The sequence below is a fragment of the Aquarana catesbeiana genome, linkage group LG03 (assembly GCF_042186555.1).
Source record: "Aquarana catesbeiana isolate 2022-GZ linkage group LG03, ASM4218655v1, whole genome shotgun sequence".
NCBI classification, from domain to species: domain Eukaryota; kingdom Metazoa; phylum Chordata; class Amphibia; order Anura; family Ranidae; genus Aquarana; species Aquarana catesbeiana.
In genome coordinates this window covers 672,158,903-672,183,017 of record NC_133326.1, presented here as the reverse complement: position 1 = coordinate 672,183,017, position 24,115 = coordinate 672,158,903, and the positions used below count along the sequence as shown (strand labels likewise).

General features: G+C 43.6%; 1 protein-coding gene across 1 annotated transcript in view; it reads left to right on the top strand.

The window, feature by feature from the left end:
• LOC141133472 (uncharacterized) overlaps positions 1 to 16,853 on the top strand; it is a 53,706-nt gene extending 36,853 nt beyond the window's left edge. Inside the window, exon 4 of the mRNA XM_073622861.1 lies at positions 12,034 to 16,853. Within this exon, the coding sequence (XP_073478962.1) occupies positions 12,034 to 12,739 (706 nt within the window). The 3' untranslated portion in view covers positions 12,740 to 16,853. The remainder of the gene's footprint in view (positions 1 to 12,033) is intronic.
• Positions 16,854 to 24,115: the final 7,262 nt, after the last annotated feature.

Genomic DNA, 24,115 nt, shown 5'->3' with positions numbered 1-24,115 from the left:
ATTCAGAGAAGAAAAAGACTGTAGATGAGAATCACACCTACACTGCACAGACACAGTTTAACCACAAGGTATATTTTGCTGCAAACTATTTTCCACTTCCTGTGTCTGTGCTGAACTTCGCAAATTACTGACATTATACAGTGCGATGATTGTGTGATCATTACGGGTGTATATACACGGTATTATTATATAGTGTCATGTGATCATTATCGGTATATATACACGGTATTATTATATAGTGTCATGTGATCATTATCGGTATATATACACGGTATTATTATATAGTGTCATGTGATCATTATCGGTATATATACACGGTATTATTATATAGTGTCATGTGATCATTATCGGTGTATATACACAGTATTATTATATAGTGTCATGTGATCATTATCGGTATATATACACGGTATTATTATATAGTGTCATGTGATCATTATCGGTATATATACACGGTATTATTATATAGTGTCATGTGATCATTATCGGTGTATATACACAGTATTATTATATAGTGTCATGTGATCATTATCGGTATATATACACGGTATTATTATATAGTGTCATGTGATCACTATCGGTGTATATACACGGTATTATTATATAGTGTCATGTGATCATTATCGGTGTATAAACACGGTATTATTATATAGTGTCATGTGATCATTATCGGTGTATAAACACGGTATTATTATATAGTGTCATGTGATCATTATCGTGTATATATACGGTATTATTATATAGTGTCATGTGATCATTATCGTGTATATATACGGTATTATTATATAGTGTCATGTGTTCATTATCGGTGTATATACACGGTATTATTATATAGTGTCATGTGTTCATTATCGGTGTATATACACGGGATTATTATATAGTGTCATGTGATCATTATCGGTGTATATACACGGTATTATTATATAGTGTCATGTGATCATTATCGTGTATATATACGGTATTATTATATAGTGTCATGTGTTCATTATCGGTGTATATACACGGGATTATTATATAGTGTCATGTGATCATTATCGGTGTATATACACAGGATTATTATATAGTGTCATGTGATCATTATCGGTGTATAATCAGTGTTATTATTATACAGCATGGTGTGACCATTATAGGTGTATACTCAGTATTATTACACAGTGCCGTGTGATCATTATTAGTGTATACTTGGTATATTATATTTATACAGCGAGGTCAGAAGTATGTATCAAACAGAGTTTAGGGGTCAGGAGCAGTGGCGGCCCGTCCATAGAAGGCGCACGGGTGCCCCCCCCCATTCCATTCATCCAGCCCCCTGATCTATATATCAGGGCGCCGGGTGCATGGATTCCAATGGGGTGGTGGATTTTTGAAACACATGATTAGAGCCAGAGGCTCTGATAGGCTTCAAAAAAGGGCAGGCTCGGGGCGCAGAGCACTACGTCCTGATCCCACCCTGTTGCGTGAGTATAGTGAATTCATTTTTGCTATTTTCACACTAAAGTTCCTCCCCACCAATCAGGAGGCAGGTTGTGAGAACTGTATCCTGATTGGCCTAAACGTCAGGCGATCCTATTGGATGCTTAGCACTTAGGTGGAAGAGGAACAGTATGCTGTAGGAGATGGAGGAGCGGACACTGGAGCCACTGCTCCCTGCACCTCCGGGAGAAGGAGAACACAGTCCGGACCTACAGTACACTGTGAGGAGGAGCCGACACCGGAGCCGCCGCTCTCCGCACCTCCGGGCCGCTCCCCGCACCTATGGCCACCAGAGTAGGTAATGGATAGTATATACTGCAGGGGTCAGAAATATATAATGTACTGAGTGCAGGGTCAGGAGTGGGTAATGTATATACGGCAAGGGTCAGGAGTGTGCTGTGTACAAAGTACAGAGGTCAGGAGTATTTATTTATGATATAGAGTGTGCAGGAGTCAGGAGTAGGGCTGCCACTTTTTCTTCAAGCCAAACCCAATACTTTGGCGGTGCACAGTCTTTTTTTTTTTTTTAGTATACACTATAGGATAACAGACCTGGGACACCTTTGGGGGCATCAAAGAGAATAGTAATGCAGCGCACATAGTGCCCCCTCGTTCTCCTATAGTGCAGGGGTCAGGGGCAGGGTTAGTCAGAAAGCACTCTATTCTATTGTAAATTACCTAAACCATGTTGTTTCACAAACCTGATTGTCATACAGCCAACCATAAATGCTAAAACCCCATGAACACACAGTATAGCATTCTTTTCCTATAAAAAAAGATGGGGATTGTAGGGAATCTACAGCTGTGACAACAGCAGCCTTGTCCTCCAATATGGTTTTAAGAATGCAAATCACCTTACACTGGTACATGTAAAAGTGTTCCCATGTGTATATTCCTTGCCCCGGTCTCCACATGTACATGGTACACCCCTCGGTGCCTATCCCTCCTTCCCACTGGGCAGTAACACACTAATTTGCCCATGTAGATCCACCAGAAGACAATAGGTGTGCACAGACCATGGCATTAGTGTGTGCACCCAAAGCTCAAACACACGTGTATATATATATATATATATATATATATATAGTAGTAGAGTAGAGCAGTGGACGGTGTCAGTAGGGAAGAGATTGATGTCAGTAGTTTATTTTTATTATTATTTTTTTAAACATAATTTTTAAATTTTTTCTATTTTTTACAATTTTATTTAACAATATATTTTTATTATTATTATTTTTTTTTCTGTACATTGTTTTAGCAACTCCATTGGGGGGGGGCTTTGGTGAGATATCAGAGGTCTAAACAGACCCCTGATGTCTCACCTTTAAGGCTCCATTCACACTAGCGCGTTTTTTGATGCATTTTGCATTTTGCAGAAATGCATGGGAATTTTTTAACATGGGTTCCTATGGAACATGTTCACATCAATGCCTTTTTGTTTCTCTGCATTTTTGGAAAGGGTCAGGGACTTTTTTTCATGCAAAATGCAGCGTTTTGCATGTAATAGAATTCAATGGACAAGCATCAAAAACGCAAGTGCACCGTTTTTGCAGCGTTTTTTGCAGCGTTTTTGATGCGTTTTTGATGCGTTTTTGCTGTTTTTTTTTTTTTTTTAAGACTGTAAAAAAAAACTGTTAAAAAAAAAAAATGCAAAACGCAAATCGCGGCAAAAACGCGGCAAAAACGCTGCTCAAAAACGTGGCAAGCATGAAAAAAAAACCTCCAAAAACGCTCAAAAGCAACATGCATAGGTGTGAATCGAGCCTTAGACAGGGATTCCCTAGTCCCTTCTTCTGCAGTCAAGTAGCAGGGGGAATCTGTGCAGCACAGAATGATTAGGGTGTGCCCAGGAACACCTGGCACTTTCTCTGTTCGTACGCCTATGCAGAAAACCTAAAGTGGTGGGGAAAGAGGCAGTAAAAGCCTCCATTGAGCGCCAGGACAGAGATCTGGATAGCCTGCAGCCTGTGACCCGCTTTCTTTAGCCAGAGTAAGCAGATTCCCAGTGCCAAGCTAGAAGCTAGGGGAGAGAAGGATCGCAGGCATGCACAGTCCATCTTGAATCTGCAGCTAGGCTTTCTAGTGCAAACATATGCTCTGGGATGGGGGTAGTTTGGACCCTCATATCCCCCCTCCTTTATCTACATCCCTGGCATGGTAAGATGATTATCAGTGTATAACTAGTATTATACACAACTAGCATGGACCGAGGCATTGCTTAAGAGACCTGGGCACCCTGCAGCACCATAAGTTAGATTATTCTCTTTGGATTTTGCCCACTACGGTGAATGTTGATTAAGTAAATATACAAGAAAAAAAGAAGAAAAGTGTAAAGTGGGCTTTTAAACGGTCAACTCCAGACATCTGTGAAAAAAGAAACACAAAAAAGGAAAAATATCTACCTAGTGGACATCTTAGGTGTCCAGACTAGGGGAAGACCAAAACGCACAATGCATGCCATGCTCAGAGTCTGCACTTCATGGACAATACCTCCAAGTAATAAGACTATTGTGGTCATCCCTGAAAGGATAAATCTGGAAAGCCATCAGATAATGACAATACTAATAAATATATGTAAATTGCAGGTATCTGGTAATAATAAAATATGCCAACCTTTACAGACATGACTGTTGTATAACAGAGGTAACTCTACCACCACTTATATACCCCAACCTCTTAACCTTACCTTATTAATTGAGACCACACCAAGGTTGGAGTTAACAAGGCCGTAGCAGCCTAATTTATTTAAACAAATATATATATTCAAATTAACATAAAACATTGAAACATCTGTTAATCAACCCATCAATCTCCTAGCGTTGGTCTTTGCAGGAACTTCATAACCATCTGTGGAAAAACAATACTGCACTGCGGTACCTCTCCAAGTGTATTAATAGGCCTCAAGCCGACATGCTGGCTCAGAGACAACCACTAACCGCAGTGCCCCCATTAACACTTTCCAGCTAATCTCCATTAGCTGGAAACCACCATCAGGACCCATAGCAACGATAGTTCCTGAACTCTTCCTTCTGAAATATCTTCCTTCCCCTGCAAAGACCAACACCCGCCACTGCCACGACATTGCAGGATTCAACGAACCTGTCCGAAATGAAAAGCAAGAAATACAAAACAGCCAAAAACAATGAAGCCAAAGGGAGGGTGGGCGGGAACTTTTCCCAAAACTGTGATGACTCATAGGGAGGGGCCTCCCTTTTATCTCCTCTCCAACCCCTCCCCCCAGCACCAACCTGATACACTCCCTCTCCTGATACTATTACCCTGTTTCCCCAGTCATGTAAGCCCTCCGCCTATGTCATTTCATTTGCTTTGCTCCGGGCTTTTCTTGACTGTTGTATAACAGAGGTAACTCTACCACCACTTATATACCCCAACCTCTTAACCTTACCTTATTAATTGAGACCACACCAAGGTTGGAGTTAACAAGGCCGTAGCAGCCTAATTTATTTAAACAAATATATATATTCAAATTAACATAAAACATTGAAACATCTGTTAATCAACCCATCAATCTCCTAGCGTTGGTCTTTGCAGGAACTTCATAACCATCTGTGGAAAAACAATACTGCACTGCGGTACCTCTCCAAGTGTATTAATAGGCCTCAAGCCGACATGCTGGCTCAGAGACAACCACTAACCGCAGTGCCCCCATTAACACTTTCCAGCTAATCTCCATTAGCTGGAAACCACCATCAGGACCCATAGCAACGATAGTTCCTGAACTCTTCCTTCTGAAATATCTTCCTTCCCCTGCAAAGACCAACACCCGCCACAGCACCCAAAGGAAACACCTTACCTATGGGTGCCCCTCCACACCCGAAGTGCTCTCTAAATACCCTCTTGTAATCCGAACACCCACATGTCAATACCCACCTCATGCAAATACACCCCATCTGCCCTCAGGTATCTCCATTTCTCAAACTCCAATTCCACGTGCCTAATAGCCAATCCCCCATGCCTAACCATGAACTTGCTCACATCCCTATTAATCTTTCTCCTGGCCCTACTAACCCTTTCCACCGACCTGGCCATCCGCCATGTTGTACGAGCCACCATGTCCGACCAAAACAATGACCATGCCAGGAAAGTCCCTCAATAACCGCCGCACATCGAATTTGATGTCCCGCGTAATGTCCAACATGGACCTAACCCCCAAACCGTTGCCGCTCACGTGCAAAAACGTCGGGCAGCCTGTCCCTTTTTTGCATACCGATACACTTCAGTAACAATCCTACCCCATAACATCCCAGGGACTCCCAACCACGAATACAGCCTACCGTCTATAAAAACCCATATGCCTGCCTTCTTACCCAACCTCACCCCTCCTGGCCCCCCAGAACACCTAGGAATGACCCATTATCCAGACCATTCCTGCCACCGATTCTGAAATTATAAGAGAGCAAACCCAACACCATGACCAAATAGTATTCCATACCACGCAGGGCCTAACATCAAACTCCTCCCCACCCTAATACTTCACAACCCAACCACAAGTTGAGGCCGAACTGCTGTCTAGGACCTCCTTGATTCCCACCACCCAATACGCTTTTACCGAATCCACATCCAGTCCACTTCTGGCTGCCTCCGTAGCAGCCCCTATCCAAAATGAATGAGAGGAAAACTCCTTCTCTACCCACCCCAATGCCCGTAAACATTTTCTTACAAAAATCATCAACAATATGAAAGCGCGATACAGTAGATCCATCTACATGAGGCACAGCAGTGATCCTGGCACTGGAGCACCTGTACTGACCTCCCTTTTACCCATTTGATCGGTCTTCGATCTACGCAAAAATAAAGCCAACCCATCATCTCCACATATAACCTCGTGACCCCCAATTCCCCCATGAACCTTTTTAAGGACTGACCAACTCCTCTATCCGAAACACCCCAAAGAACGCTAACAAAAAGGGCCACCTTGAACAAGATGGCCTGGTATTCAGATCAACACACTCCCCCAAATATGCTACCATACCCCGCATCATGACAAAGGTTACTGGTCTCCTGGCATCCCTGCGGGCCACCGATCGCCGGTAACTCTTAATCGCCCGTCTCACCCCAAAATCTTGTGTGAAATCAGGTTGACCTTGCAATTTGAATAGGAAAGCTAAACCAGCTAACTTCATATTCACAGCAGGAGTGGACACCCCCTCTTCCCTATGCCTCACCTGAAATACAACATCAGTAAACGAACTGCCAGGCCAGCTGACCCTTCACCAGCCTTTTGAACGAACGCCAGCCTTTCCTTCCATCCCCTTCAGATCCCTGAACGAAGCACCCCACAATTTCACCGCCAGCCCCACCGGAAACAATTCCAGCAACACTAAATTCTTCTTAACTCCCGCTTCAAGCCATGACCACGGCCATGGTCCAGCACTCCACTGACCCTGGAATAAAAAACCCCAAAACCCGTAGAGCCAACAGTATCTGTAATAATTTCCACGTCAAAATTGCTAACGGGCCCTAAAATCCATAGAGCCTGTCCGTGAAAGGATTCCCAAACAAAAAAGGCATGCCATACCCTCAAGTTCTCCCTGTGCGCTTTAACCAAGCGCACAACGCTCGTGGGAAACCTGATCCCGGCTGTACTTGCCAAAAACCAATGATAGAAAAACCCGCCCCCATTGGCCGAATGTGACATGCCAAATTCCGCTTACCCCCGAACGATTGCAGTACTCGCAGCTAACTTTGCGTAAACTAATCACACCTGCAATTTCCCCTTTTAAATTCGCCAGCTTATCTACCGACAACCTGCGTTCCATTGCACCCGAGTCCAAGACAACGCCCAGGAACGTGATGACCACGCTTAAACCAATCACACCTGCAATATCCCCTTTTAAATTCGCCAGCTTATCTACCGACAACCTGCGTTCCATTGCACCAGAGTCCAAGACAATGCCCAGGAACGTGATGACCGTGCTAGGCCCCCCCGTCTTCTCAGGTGCCACCGGAATTCCAAACCGGTCCGCTCTGTGTTCCCACGTAGCCAGAAGCCCCGCGCAGATTCTGGAAGAAGCTGGTACCATGCAAATGAAATCGTCCAGGTAATGGATGATCGAATTCCCGCCCGACACATCCCTTACAACCCCTCCCACAACTGAGCTAAATTGCTCAAATAGTGCACAGGAATACATAGCAACACATCGGTGGGCATTGGACGACGCAAAATTACTCATTCCAATGACACCCCCAGCAACCGGAAGCTATCCGGGTGAACTGGGGGTAGCCGAAAAACTGATTCCACCTCCACCTTCGCCATCAATGCCCCCTTGCCGTAATGACGCACCCAACCCACCGCAGCAGCGAACGATGTACTACTCACCGAACATGTCTCCTGGTCAATGGCATCATTAACCGACCCCCTTTTGGAAAAGAAAGTGGTGAATCAACCTAAATTTGTTGGGCTCCTACTTTGGCACTACTCCAAAGAGGAAACTACCAAATCTGCGAAACAGTGCAGACGGAAAGGGGCCCTCCATGCGACTTCCCTACTAAGTTCCTCAGAAACTACATCTGGCTGTCGCATGGCCGATCACAAAGTGCAAGACACCGTGGAATCACCTCTAAAATACATGGAATCCTAACGCCAGCTGTGAAACCTGAATCCCGCAACTGAGCCACTTTCCAATCCGGATACCTACCGAGAAAACGGCCACATCCTTTTCACCATCACTGTGGTCCTCCCTCTTGTGTCCAGCCTCTCCAGCACGACCTATTCCTTGCTTGCAACCTCTGGACGACTGATGAGACCATCTACCCCTGAACACTAGTGCTTGTACCGGCACATCCCTCTGAACGTGCAGGTCCTAGCATTGTACTGCCAGCATACCCCTTTTTTGTTGCCGGCCGCCTGTCCCTGAGCCGAAAGTCCACCGGCCTCCCCTGAAAATTAACTGGTGCGGAGCCCACGCAGCCGTCCTCAAGCACAGTCACAGGCTGATGTCCTTATGGTCCCATCTCAACGCCGGCCGGATAACTCTCCACTGACGAAAATGCTCAACATACCTCAGCCACTCCGTGCCCCCGTAAGCTCTATCCGCCTCCCCTATCAAATCCTAGTAACCAAAGAGTGCCGAACAGTATTCGGGGTTCTTTTTCCCCACTCACCCTTGCACTGATGGTAAAACTCCTGCAGCCAGTTGGCAAATGTCGTCGGGATCAACCGGTATTCCCTCTTCTCTCCGTCCTCCTTTGAATGATCCGGTTTAACCCTATCCAGGTTAAATTTTTGCTAACTGCAGCAGGGAAAAAATCTCCGCATACTCACCCTACCACATCTTTTCTCATACTTCAGGCTTCAAGTGTGCACCCAATGGCCCCTCATAGTAAACATAGACCTCGCATTTTGCAGAACCAGCTAGTCTGATGACTTCCTGTCTGCCCGCAGCTTCCCCCGCCACCACCACCTTGGTCGTCCCCTGCGTAACCCCACCTGTGTTACCTGTGACGGGCATGTTGTCAAGGCCGGAACTACCGGAGCTACCGCACCCCCCAGAAAAATGGCTTGGCCGACTACTCTTGCTGGTGGGACCCAGGCTGACAGCGGGGGCTCTATCCGCATGCCCCAACTTTTGCATCAATTCCTATGTCCCATCAAGAAAACCCAGTAACCCCGCAGCCCCCCCCAGCTGCCTCAGCCACTGCCGTCCTTCCCGCCGGACCCATCTGTCCTGCCCTCTTGCCCTATGCTAACAGACAATCCCTCATGATATAAGTGTAAAGGTGACTTACTGGGCTGCACAGGAGTTGCCCCATCAGCCGACCATCTGCTTTCCAACGACGTTGCACTGCACTGCTGGAGGGGGGAGCAGCCTCTTCTTCCGACTCCCAGTTCTCCTGCCGACCTCTGTCCAGACCCCTCTTCCTCTTCTGATGAGAGCCCGCCAGGCATAACAGCACCAGCTGCCGATGATTCCGCTGACCTCCGAACCCCCCCGCATTGGGTACCCGCTCACCGGCTTCTGGACGGCCTTACCAGGACCAGTGTGTGGGGCCTCAGTCCTGCTGGCCTCCGCTTGCCTGGAAGTCCTCCCCGGCTGTCCCCCACTGCTCCTCCTAAGGTCCCTTGGCGGTGCATAAGAAAGCCCGGGAACCCCTTTTGCTTTGTTCCTCAATGGTAGGCCTCAGGCCGACTGACGTAGCGCTAGGGGCGGGGCCCGTGCCCTCCTGTTTCCACCGCCTAGTAGGCCGCAATGCCGCCCCGGAGCCCCCAGACTGTCCTCCTGGTGACCTCCTGTGCTGGAGGGGAGACCGCACAGGACTCCCCCCATCCCGCGCTGCTGCCCACTAGGCCGGGGGTCCCGTCGGGAGTCCCTGACAGGGTACCCCCCAACTGACGCTGTGGCCTAGAGTGACAGTCCGGTGAGAAAATCGCTCCAGCGGCCTGGGCCTACCCGCCCGATTGCCCTACCTCCCCCCTGTAATATCACCTGCTGCTGTTCATGTTAGAATAAGCCCCAAAGTGTCCTGCATCCAACAGGAGACCCTGAAACGCTGCTTCCTCCCTGAGCTGGGCCAAGAGCTGCTCCACCTCTGACATGCTTCTGCTGAACTTTTCCCAAAACTGTGATGACTCATAGGGAGGGGCCTCCCTTTTATCTCCTCTCCAACCCCTCCCCCCAGCACCAACCTGATACACTCCCTCTCCTGATACTATTACCCTGTTTCCCCAGTCATGTAAGCCCTCCGCCTATGTCATTTCATTTGCTTTGCTCCGGGCTTTTCTTTAATAGTCCAATGCCAGAAATGATGAAATATAATGTCAACCAGTATTCACAAGGATCCAACAGCCTCCAAACAGGGGTGAATCCCATAACATGAATGGGGCACACATAAACAAAGGCAAGAGAAGCCAAAAGGTATTAAAAAAAAATTAGTAACATGCCAACCACATAGGAGCTATTCCCTCCAGCAAGGACTCAGTCAGGCATGTTTTAGGTCTGGGTCTCCCGAGGATTGGAGCACCGATGTGGACTCAGGCCGGTCTCAGCTAGGATTAGCTACAGACATCAAGACAGGCCAGGAACAGCCTGACCAACACAGAGGCCAGTGCAGCAGCTTTCTGGATTTGAGTGACCACTTAAAGGGGACTGTGTGAATACAAACCAGCATCACACCCAAAGCTACAGAGAGGAAAGTGAAGTGCAATACCTCACATGTGTGGGACCAGGGGGAAGCTTAAAGGAGTTGTAAAGTCAGAAGGTTTTATATCTTAATGCATTCTATGCATTAAGATAAAAAACCTTTTGTATGTATCAGCCACCTCAACACCCCCCTAATTACTTACCTGAGCCCATCTCTCTCCAGCGATGTCCATGAATGTCTAAGCCAACTGGGACACTCCTCTTGATTGGCTGCGACACATCAGTGGCGCCATTGGCTCCCGCGCCTGTCAATCAAAGTCAGCCAGCCAATCAGGGGAGAGAAGGGTGGGCGGATCGGGGCTCTGTGTCTGAATGGACACACGGAGCTGTGACTCGGCACCAGTGCCCCCATAGGAAGCTGCTGACTGTGGGGGCACTCGATAGGAGGGAGGGGCCAGGATCAGCAAAGAGGGACCCGAGAAGAGGAGGACTTGGGCTGCTCTGTGCAAAACCAACTACACAGAGGAGGTAAGTATAACATGTTTGTTATTTTAAAAAAAAGCAAGACTTTACAATCACTTTAAGTGCAGAGCAAGTCAGCCAGGAGCCATTGTATCTCTACTTTGGATCTAGAGCAGCCAGGTGCCGTGCAATACAGCCAGGTGCTGGTGCTGTCTCTTCAATGTACTTTTGTTATTGCTGCATTATCATTCGCATTGTTGCAGCTCAATTCTACAGTTTGGATTAGGAGTAGCCAGAAACGCTGACAGGTCCTCATTTGCTGTCTGGAGTTTACAGTTCTTCAAGTCCTGGGTATCCCATGTACCCCAATCCCTATCCAAGTTCATCGTTCTCAATATAAACAACCTAAACCAAATTCCCCAGACTGTTTCTTGAGCCATTCAGAGAGAGTGTGGAAAATTCCTGGCTGTGGGTGCTGCGGCTTTTGGGAGTAGCGCTACATACAGTACATGTAGAAATGTATGTAGAAAATAATATATAATTTTACATTTTGACCATAGATTCAACATGCTTTCTAAATGTTTTTAACATATGCATGCCTTTCTGAAAGCCATTGTTTACTCAGCGTACTCAGACATGTTCAGTCCACCTTTACATAAGTACATTTATTACTTGTATGTTTATGTATAAATAAGTACCAAACAATCCAGTGTATTTTATAAATCACTTATCACTAAAGGTTATGATGAATTTACTGTACGAATTACAAATCACCCCCAACAACACATACTAGATTGATACAGAGTTTACTGTCAAGAAGGATTGTTGGGGAGCAGATCAAAGGAAAGGTTGCTGCAGTCTAGGAGGATGGTGGTAACAGGTTCCAAACATGGGCCACAAGGCCCTAAAGATGCCCCTAAGTTTGGAGTAGTCAGTCGGTATGTGCTCAATATTATCTACTCTCAGTATAATCTTTTATAACTTTTTTGTTTTTAATCAGGAGGATCCTTAATCTGAGAGGGGCCACTCGAGAAGTGTGGAACAGAGCTCAGAGTTCACAGGTTCCATATACAAGAAATTCGCCCTCAGTCAACCTTGCATACGAACCTCCTATTGAAGCAAATCTTTTAAATAATGAGGCAACACAGATGCCACATACTCAACACGGAGAACCAGCAAATCCACCGCCTTTTGAAGGCCCACCAACAAGAGCTTCAGAACAATATCAAATCTCACTCCCAAGGAACCAGTGGCTTTCTGAAAGTTCTCTGCCGGTTGATCCTCCTCCCTACACAAGCTCATCTTCAGTTCCTCCCTCAAGGATCCATTCTATACCAGAACATACATCCACAGAGAAACATATTTACAGCAACATTCGGCGACACAACAGGCAACGCCTTAAGATGCCCCATTTGCAAAACACCCAGAACGAGCCAGTTGGGGACCAACCTGAGATGTTCCCTTATGCAAGTTCAACTCAATCATCATCTGGTAACTCCTACCATACCACATCTGCTCCTTGTCTGTGTGGAGACACATCCTACTTTTCTGAAGACCCTGCTTCGTTACAGCCACCAAGATTACGTGTTCCAATTACACCGGAGCCTCTTTTCAGCACCATTAACCCTATGTATCACAGTCGACCTGCCTGGGAATCCCAGCCAAGCAATGTCCACTTTAAGTACCCACGTAAAGCACTTTCTTAAATCACTTAAAGGACAGATAAACATGTATTGCTTATTACTGGGGCTTAATTACCTTCAGATTCCTACATTAAATATTCTTTGGGAAATGTGATTGTTTGCTGACTTATTAAAACATTCCAGGAACTTTTTGGCAAGGTCTCTGATTTGTCATCTTGGCTATGTTCCCTTACCCCCACACCTTGCTTGTTTTTTTATTGATCAGTAGAATTACCCACCCCTACATGAGCTCTTTCTTGGATGCATGGGATGTCTCATTGGCAGGAATAAAATGTTTACAGGTTGCCATGTCCAGAAGATAATTAAGAGACACACTTTAAACGTACTTCGTCCATTCATATTGAAGAATATTTTTTTTGGAGGACTTGCGTGTTAAGTCCCTTTTGCTCTTTCAGAGCCAGATCATACACAAAGAAACCTAGGCACAGGGCAATAGCCTACAACCTCCATTCTTCTGCAGTAAACCAGGGGCATAGTGCAGATGTTGACAGATGTGACCCTGTCAGTACTTGTAAGCACTAGGCAGGCGGTGTCTGAAGCGAGTATGCAAATGGGCATGCTTCTCTGTGCCTATTCCAATCCATTCTACCATAATCCATCACTGTCTTCGATGGTTGTGCTTTGGTGGTGGCAAGCTTTCTTGATATAGGGGGCCTCAAGTGTGGTGGCGGAGATCACCAAAGGGTCAGACATAATATTCAATGAATGGAATGTTATGAAAAGCTGTCATTAGACATAAAACAAGAGATAGTCAAAGACTGCAAGCATGATACGGGCGATGGTCAAAGACTGCAAGTAATATGCTATAGAAAATTCTCAGAGACTGAAAACATACAGCAGGGGGTGGTCAGAGACTATAGAAGATAGTCGGACACTGTGACCATGCTATAGGAGATAGAGAATATGTACATGCTACATGAGCTAGTAAGAGACTACAGTGCCTTGAAAAAGTATTCACACCCCTTTGAATTTTCCACATTTTGTCATGTTACAACCAAAAAACGTAAATGTATTTTATTGGGATTTTATGTAATAGACCAACACAAAGTGCCACATAATTGTAAAGTGATAGGGAAATGATAAATTTTTTTTTACAAATAAATATTTGAAAAGTGTGCCATACATTTAGCCTCGCCCTGAGTCAATACTTTGTAGAACCACCTTTCGCTGCAATTACAGCTGCAAGTCTTTTTGGGGATGTCTCTACCAGCTTTGCACATCTGAAGAGTGAGATTTTTGCCCATTCTTCCTTGCAAAATATCTCAAGCTCTGTCAGTTTGGATGGAGAGCATCTGTAAAGAGCAATTTGCAAGTCTTGCCACAGATTCTCAATTGGATTTAGGTCTGGACTTTGACTGGGCCATTCTAACACATGAATATGCTTTGATCTAAATCATTCCATTGTAGCTCTGGCTGTATGTTTAGGGTCATTGTCCTGCTGGAAGGAGAACCTCCGCCCCAGTCTCAAGTCTTTTGCAGACCCTAACAGGTTTTCTTCTAAGGTTGCCCTGTATCTGGCTTTTTCCATCTTCCCATCAACTCTGACCAGCTTCCCTGTCCCTGCTAAAGAAAAGCATCCCCACAATATGATGCTGCCACCACCATGTTTCACGGTGGGGATGGTGTGTTCTGGGTGATGTGCAGTGTTAGTTTTCTACCACACATAGCGTTTTTATTTTAGGCCAAAAAGTTAAATGTTGGTCTCATCTGACCAAAGCACCTTCTTCCACATGTTTGCTTGGTACCCCACATGGCTTCTCGCAGGCTGCAAACAGGACTTCTTATGGCTTTCTTTCAACAATGGCTTTCTTCTTGCCACTCTTCCATAAAGGCCAGATTTGTGGAGAGCACGACTAATAGTTGTCCTGTTAACAGATTCTCCCACCTGAGCTGTGAATCTCTGCAGATCCTCCAGAGTTACCATGGGCCTCTTGGCTGCTTCTCTGATTAATGCTCTCCTGCCTGGCCTGTCAGTTTAGGTGGACGGCCATGTCTTGGTAGGTTTGTAGTTGTGCCATACTCTTTCCATTTTCGGATGATGGAGTGAACAGTGCTCCGTGAGAGGTTCAAAGCTTGGGATATTTTTTTATAACCTAACCTTGCTTTAAACTTCTCCACAACTTTATCTCTGACCTGCCTGGTGTGTTCCTTGGCCTTTATGATGCGGTCTGTTCACCAAGGTTCTCTAACAAACCTCTGAGGGCTTCAAAGAACAGCTGTATTTATACTGAGATTAAATTACACACAGATGGACTCTATTTACTAATTAGGTGACTTCTGAAGGCAATTAGTTCCACTAGATTTTAGTTAGGGGTATCAGAGTAAAGGGGGGCTGAAAACAAATGCATGCACACTTTTCAGATATTTATTTAATTTTGAAAACTATTTATCATTTACCTTCCATTTCACAATGATGTGCCACTTTGTGTTGGTCTATCACATAAAAGCCCAATAAAATACATTTACGTTTTTGGTTGTAACATGAAAAAATGTGGAAAATTGAAAGGGTTATTAATACATTTTCAAGGCACTGTATGTGCATGCTATGGGAGATAGTCAGAAACTATGTGCATGCTATAGGCATACCTCCCAACTTTCTGAGATGAGAATGAGGGACACCTATTACCAAAAGTATGTCGGCATGGGACTCGCCCCCTGCCATGCCCCCCTTAAAGGAGAACTGTACAAAAAAAATGATTGGTTAAACCCACAAGTACTTTTTTTACCACTACTATTCCTTTATACTGGCCTTTGGGATTTAGAAATGCAGCAATTTAGACATTGGAAGAAAGGTTTAGCACTGGGAAACACTTTTTGAAAGACAAATAGTGCATTTTATATGCAACTATATAGATCAGACCAAAATGAGGGACAAATGAGGAGGAATGAGGGACAGAGGGACATTGCTCCGAATGAGGGACAGTTAGGAGCTATGCTATAGGAGATAGTTAAAGACTATGTGCATGTTATGGGAGATGGTCAGAGACTATGTACATGTTATGGGAGATGGTCAGAGATAGGAGATGTTTAGAGACTATGTACATGTTATGGGAAATGGTCAGAGACTATGTACATGTTATGGGAGATGTTCAGAGATGGGAGATGTTCAGAGACTATGTACATGTTATGGGAGATGGTCAGAGATAGGAGATGTTCAGAGACTATGTACATGTTATGGGAAATGGTCAGAGACTATGTACATGTTATGGGAGATGTTCAGAGATGGGAGATGTTCAGAGACTATGTACATGTTATGGGAGATGTTCAGATATGGAGATGTTCAGAGATGGGAGATGTTCAAAGACTATGTACATGTTCTGGGAGATGTTCAGAGATGGAAGATGTTCAGAGACTATGTACATGTTATGGGAAATGGTCAGAGATGGGAGAGATGTTCAGAGATGGAAGATGTTCAGAGACTATGTACATGTTATGGGAGATGTTCAGAGATGGGAGATGTTCAGAGATGGGAGATGTTCAGAGACTATGTACATGTTATGGGAGATGTTCAGAGATGGAAGATGTTCAGAGACTATGTACATGTTATGGGAAATGGTCAGAGATGGGAGAGATGTTCAGAGATGGAAGATGTTCAGAGACTATGTACATGTTATGGGAAATGGTCAGAGATGGGAGAGATGTTCAGAGATGGAAGATGTTCAGAGACTATGTACATGTTATGGGAGATGTTCAGAGATGGGAGATGTTCAGGCGTGGAAGATGTTCAGAGACTATGTACATGTTATGGGAGATGTTTAGAGATAGGGGATGTTGAGAGACTATGTACATGCTACAGGAGATGGTCATATACTTTGAACATGCTATAGGAGATGCTGGAGACAGGAAACAGGCTTCAGGAGACCATCATAGACTAGGGTGGGACATAGTACACAAGACTGCTAGAAAAAACTGCTATTGCAACCCCTTTACAAATCAATGTTTCCACATTTGTGCTTCTTCAAAGTGACTTGTGCCACATTTGACTCTCAGCAAGATCCATATAAAAATTTAGAGGAGATAAAAAAAAAGTAAAAAAAAATTTAAAAAAATGGATGGACAGCATGGAAAAAGTTAGTTTGAAAAAAAAACAAAACAAAACAAAAATACAAACCATTTATCTACTATTATATTATTTTTCAATCACTGTCTTGAACAAGCATCTAGGTCAGGAAAACCCAGACTAATGATTGCAGGGGCCCAGAGAGCCGCACAATAAATTCCAAAGGGCCACAAGTTGGGCACCAGGTCTGTAGTTAGTTTATGATCACTTTTGTCAGAAATGGCAAAACCCTGCTAAACGGGTCACTGGGAATTGAGATTATACCTGTCAGTACATGTTGGAGAATAACAACATATATTTAACCAAAACAGTTTATCTTCATCCTCTACGAAAATTGCCATTTGGGATTCTGTTTGTATGTAATTTGGTCTTAAAGAGACCCTGTCACAAAACTGCAGGTACAAACACAAAAAATCGAATATTTTACATACTTGCAGCGCTTTTTTCCCTCAAAAATACTTTTTTATTCACTTGCAATTAGACATGTGTATGAGAAAAAAATTGTTTTGTTTCGATTAGTTAATCTAGTTATTTAGTTTCGTTAAATTCGGTTGATTCGTTCAATTCGTATTCGGGATTCGTATTCGGAATTCGCATTTGGGATTTTTTGAATTTTCTTTGAAATTACCGATTTTTTGGTTTCAAAACATTCGAATCGACAAAAACTGAAACAGTCGAATGGCAAATTTTCGAATTTTTTATTTTTTTTTCCGAATAGAATGTGGCAAAGTGAACAAACAAATGATTACAATGATTACAATGACTCTTTAAATCACCCTCGACTTACTAAAACAGCATTATTTCAAAATGTTCCTCTAATAACACACGCAGTCTTTGATTTCAGCAATATGTGTACAGTTAGAATTCGACTGGAGTTCAATGTAAAATTCGATTCAAATTTCAGTCCAAATTTCCAAAATTTCGTTTCGTTATTCGGAGCATTCAGTAAAATTTGTTTATATTGTAATTTGGGTTTTTCGGATATATCCAAATCTCTGAATAACGAAAAATTCACCCGAATATTAATTCGGAACGAAACGAACCGCACATGTCTACTTGCAATGTGCCTTTGAACTTGCTAGAACTTTTGACTGGTCATTCCCAAACCACAGCCCCTACCCCTCCTTTCACATCCTTACACATCATCTCTTCTCTTCTGGGAGTGTCTAATAACTGTCTGTGGTGGCCCAGCTCCTCGGCCCCTCTCTATATAATCTTTTATGTAGCTGCTAGGGGTGGAGAGAAGGGGAATGTGGCCATATTAGGTCCATGATATCACAGGCATCCCCACCCCTTTGTATATCTGTAGACCATAGCTCATTGGTCCACCAATACAAACCAAACCCAAACTCATCCTTGGTGGAGGTACTGTATAAGCTGTTGACTCTTTACTCTGGCAAGCTCTCACCACTGGCTCTCTAGGCTGTGGGTTGGTCCTCACTGTCCTTAAGTACAATTCAGGAAAGCTGGTCCTGCATTAGTACAATGCAGGACCAGCTTTCCTGCATTGTACTTAAGGACAGTGAGACCCACCCACAACCTAGAGAGCCAACCTGCTGGTCCAGCAGGAAAATTGTTCCTGTTTTGAAGGGACCGTTCCTCTTTTGGAACATAGTCCTTCTTTCCTTCCCATGCATCCTCATTTTTGTCTTTTTACATGGACCTCTATAAAAAATGCACTATTTATCCACCAAAAAGTGTTTTAAAGTGCTGGGGTGGGGGTGAAGGGTCTTGCTGCGTTATTTTTTTTTTTTTAATCCTGGAGTGGGGTTTAAGGTTTCAGTGTTGGGTTATGGAACTTATGCTTACAGCTTATGAAATGTCAGCTGTATAGTTGAGTGACCTCCCAGTTGTTGATTGTTTTGGTATGTCTGTAACCATTGTATATATGCTTGTTTATGATATATATTGTTTTTTCTGATAAACTGATAACAATGTGCTATGCAACACGCTTGTATTGAATGTATAATATCTTTGTACTGACATCTAGTGGCATCCATTGCAACTACAATTTGTTTATTATTGTATTTCTGAAGTGGTACAGTCCAGTTTACCTATGTGTTTAGGTTAATTGGTTTGGACTAGGGTTGCACCGATACCGGTATCAGTGCTGATACTAAGCATTTGCACGAGTTTTCTTGTGAAAAAAAAAAGCATTTGCACGAGTATTCAATACTTTCAGGCTCGGTTCTTTCATCTGACAGCGGAATTCCCACACTGACAGCAGAAATGTAAAAAAAAAAAAAAAAAAGCCGGCAAGTATCGGTTGTTAAGGAGCCGGGCCGCCGGGTCCTTAGCAACCAATGACTCATTCAGCTGTCAGTGGGGTTCCCCCCGTTGACAGCTGAAGTGTAAACTGAAGTCCCAGCAATTGGAGCTGTGAAAAAAATAAAATAAAAGCAGCCGGGCAATGTTTATCAACAACATTGCTCAGCCAAAGATAAAAAAAGGAACATTGTTTCTTTTTGTATCCTACTGTTTTTCTTCATCTACAGATCAAAGGAATCAACTTTGATGAACTGCAACTGCAGATGAAGTCAGTTTAAAGCAACCCGTCAAGTAAAAAAAAAATTTTTATTAAAAGTTCCTCTGCTAAACCCCTTGTTAACCCTTAATTTACTCTAATCAGCCTTAAAGAGTAACTCCACTTTTGCTGAGAACAAAAAAACATGCCCCTCTGGGTGATCTATTACAATGATTTTAACAAACTTTGTTGCAGATTCCTACCTTTTGTTATTCTGAAGAAATCCCTGTGTGTTTGTCTGTGCCCATGTGCATGAGTCTAATGGGAGTGGTTTCATAATTATCAACCAGCTGTGCACCCGCAGGGCTCTAATGAGGAAAGCTGCTAGGCCTGCATCCCTTTAGACATGGTTTCCTATTGGGAGTATCTCAGCAAAAATGACATTCTTGTTGCAGGGGATGCCTAAAACCTGACTTGTATCTTAGTGCAGACTTCTGGGAAAATTGGTGAGCCAATCACACAAGTAGGAAATTATGTTTCAGGTGGGGCGTTCTGTACACATTCTATGTACAGAACACCTCCAGGTAGCCATAGTGCATTGCATTTTCAGAAAATTACAGAGCTGCAGGTAATTTTTAATAACATTCAATTACAATATAACTTGTTTCGCAATTGTATATGCTATATTATTTTTTCTTTATTTGCTATTTTTTTTTTTGCACAAAACTGGAGTTCCCCTTTAATTAACTTCTTATTCTCCTCCATTTAATTATTATTTTCCTGCTGATTTTTTTTTTGTTCACTTCTATTTTATAAACTATTAATAATTAAAACTTTTTTTTATGTTTGTTTTGTTCGTTGGTATTTTTATAATATTTACACATTTCACAAAAAAAAAAAAAAAAAAAAAAAAAAAGCACAAAATTAAAAAAAATAATACATTTATTTAATTTGTAAATAACTTTTCAATACTTGATACCATTGCTGACAGCTGAAGTATAAACAAAACAGTTGCGGTAGGCATCAGTAATTGGTATCGGAGAGTATTAAAAAAAAAAAGCATCAGTACTCGTAAAAAAATGGTATTGGTGCATCCCTAGTTTGGACCATAGATAGATCCTTTCCATTTTCCTCATGTTCCCTCAGTTAGTTTTCGGCCTTCACATTGGACACAAGGTGTAGAAGATCATTGCCCCTTTACAATTTGATTTGAGCGGTGAACATCAAATGTATTGCACTTTAACAAATAAAACTATTTTAGATGTTTTATAAAACTATTATACTAGACATGTGCACTGGCGAAAAAAATAGTTTTCGTTTCATTTGTTTTTTTGTTTTGTTTTAGTTTTTCGTTATGATCACAATTCGTAAATTCGAAAAAAAATCGTAAATTCAAAAAAATACGTAAATTCGAAAACCCGAAAAATTTGAAAATCTGAAATAATAACTACCTAATAATAATAATAATCCAGATGTTTGCAATTCGTTTTGTTCCGAATTAGTTTTTTTTAACAAATTTCTACAAATGTGTTAATTCGGAAATATCCGAATTAACGAAAACCCATTTAACTAACTTTTCCGAGTATTCATAAATTCGAATATTCGAAAAATCGTAAATTGAAAAAAAATTCTAAAATATTCATAAATTCGGAAATTCGGACATTTTGGAAATTCAAAAATCTGAAATAATAACTACCTAATAATAACCTAACTATTACTAGCTATTAAATTATAGGTGTTGGAATTTCCTGTCAAATTTGGCCGTTCGTGAATGTAACAAATACGAGTTTATCCAAAGTTATGAATAATCCGAAATAACGAATGCTGCATCTAAACAAATTTATTAAAACGGAATGAATTAATAATAAATAATAATAAAAATTGTTTTATTTATTATGATTAATTTGTTCCGTTCCATTTGTTTAGATGCAGCATTCGTTATTTCGGATAATTCGTAACTTTGGATAAATTCGTATTCGCTTACGTTCACGAACAGCCAAATTTGACAGGAAATTCCAACACCTATAATTTAATAGTTAGTAATAGTTAGGTTATTATTAGGTAGTTATTATTTCAGATTTATAAAATTTTCGGGTTTTTCGAATTTCCGAAATTTTCGAATTTCCAAATATTTTCGGATTTTATGAATTTTTTTCGAATTTATGAATATTCGGAAAAGTTAGTTAAACGTGTTTTCGTTCATTCAGATATTTCCGAATTAACGAATTTGTCGAAATTTGTTAAGAAACTATTTCGGAACGGAACGAATTGCACGCGTCTAGATTATACTCCCGTATCTTATTGGAGAGTTAGGCTGTCTGTGGAGGGTGCGTATTAAGCAGGTGATTATATTGGCTGGATGGACAGAGGTTTCTGAGGTTATGTCAATGCATAAGTGGTGCTTGAAACAGAGCAATACATGTAGAGATACCAAACCAGTGAACATTTATGTTTTACAGGTGATTGTAGGGAACCCTCCCAATCCTCTTGTATTGAATTGTATTCTACCTGTACTGTTGCTCTTTATAATGTAAATTGCTGCACAAACTGTTGGCTCTATTTAAATCCTGTATTCTAATAAAAAAAAAAAATGTTTAAATTGAGACCGGTTATCGTGCTTTGTGTGTAGTGGGCTCCACTTTCTATGAGGGGCCAATTAAAGAAGGACTTCAGTTCCCTTGAACGTGGCTCCATTCTCTTTTTATTTGTGCTATTATTCTTGATTGTCCGGCACGTCCACAGATGCACCCAAGGGCTCCGCCCAGTGTTCGGGGACCTGGCGGAGCCCTGTGGCATGTAGGCAGGTTGACCACCCTTCACGGGTGGTGCTGTTGCATCCACCTTGCAGGGAGAGTGGAGGAGAGGACAATATTCATTCCTCTTAGGCCTCTGTACGAGTCATCTGGTGGGCTGCTGCCCCATTGGACCCCTGCGTTCATCTTTAGTGGGGGGGGGGGGTAGAGCTTACAAAAAGCCCTAGCCCACTGCTGTTGGCTCACATTCTGCATGTGGTGAGGTTAGGGACAGGAACAGTGTCGGCCGCTCACGCAGGGTGCATTGGGCACCACCCCCCACAAATCCATGTGCCCAGGCCCCTAATCTACATGCAGGGCACCGGACGCAGGGATTCCAATGGGGTTTTTTATTTTTTGGAGGCAGATGATGAGAGCCTGAGCCTCTCATTGGCTTCAAAAAAAGGGTGGGCTCAGGACGCAGTGCACTGCACCTCAAGCCCACCCACTTGTGTGACATTAGCGAATTAATATTCGCTAATGTCTTCCTATTTCTCCTCCCGGCCTATCAGGAAGTGGGTCCTGAGACCTGATTGGCTGAACGTCCTAAGACCCCATTGGCCAGATTCCGGGACTCCTGATTGGCCAGGAGGAGACCGCCGGGACTCGGGGAGAGAGATGCAGGGATGAAGGTAAGTGCGGGGCTGACGGGGGAAACGGCGATCGATGGGGGGGTGGTGGTAGGGTAGCGGTGACCAATTGAGCGAGGGGGGGAGTGGGAGGGGGGTTTGGTGGTGGTCGGATGGCTGGCTGGGGGGGTGGGTGTGGCTGAGTGGCTGAGTAGGGGCCGCGGGCCGCCCCCCCCCCAAGAAATCTGAGTACCAGCCGCCACTGGACAGGAACCCACTGGTCAGGGAGAACCTAGCGCAGGGATAGGTTCTAGAGGAGGAGGGACAGTATAGGGATCAATATAGACTACTTTAGAGATTTCTCTGTTTCAAGCTCACTGCATTCCCCCTCTGTGACAGGTGCCCACCAGCCTTGGCCTTCCGCTCTCCTGCTTAAGTTCAGTCCCCTGTATAAGGCTGGGTTCACATACACTATATTACCAAAAGTATTGGGACACCTACCTTTACACGCACATGAACTTTAATGACATCCCAGTCTTAGTCTGTAGGGTTCAATATTGAGTTGGCCCACCCTTTGCATCTATAACAGCTTCAACTCTTCTGGGAAGGCTGTCCACAAGGTTTAGGAGTGTGTCTATGGGAATGTTTGACCATTTTTCTAGAAAAGCATTTGTGAGGTCAGGCACTGATGTTGGACGAGAAGGCCTGGCTCGCAGTCTCCACTCTAATTCATCCCAAAAGTGTTCTATCGGGTTGAGGTCAAGACTGTGCAGGCCAGTCAAGTTCCTCCACCCCAAACTCGCTCATCCATGTCATTATGGACCTTGTTTTGTGCACTTGTGCGCAGTCATGTTGGAACAGGAAGGGGCCATTCCCAAACTGTTCCCACAAAGTTGGGAGCAAGAAATTGTCCAAAATGTCTTGGTATGCTGACCCCTTAAGAGTTCCCTTCACTGGAACTAAGGGGCCAAGCCCAACCCCTGAAAAAACAACCCCACACCATAATCCCCCCTCCACCAAATGATTTGGATCAGTGCACAAAGCAAGGTCCATAAAGACATGGATGAGTGAGTTTTGGTCCTGAGAGTTTTGGACCTGAATAGTACCTGAACCAATGAACAGAAAGGCACCGGACCCCAGGCTAGGACCCATGGCTGCACATATGTGAACCTGGCCTCAGTTATTAGCACTGAAGAGACTCAGTTGTTGTGTCTGGAACAGTTAACAATATTTTTCACATTTTCAACCACTGTGTGTTCCAAGTCTTTTCTCTGGGGGCCTACCGCCTGGGTGGTCCCCAGCCCTGCAGCCTACAGGTGGATCTGTGCATGCGCCGAGTTGTATGAACACACGTGTAGAAAAAGAGGTCCAGACCTTCATGTGTGTGCCACATGTACGCAGGAAAACCCATGCAGATGTTCTGAAGGTCCTGCAGAGCCCTCCAGCACATCTGCACATTTGTGCACGGTATTATTCTCACCTAGGCAAGAAGGG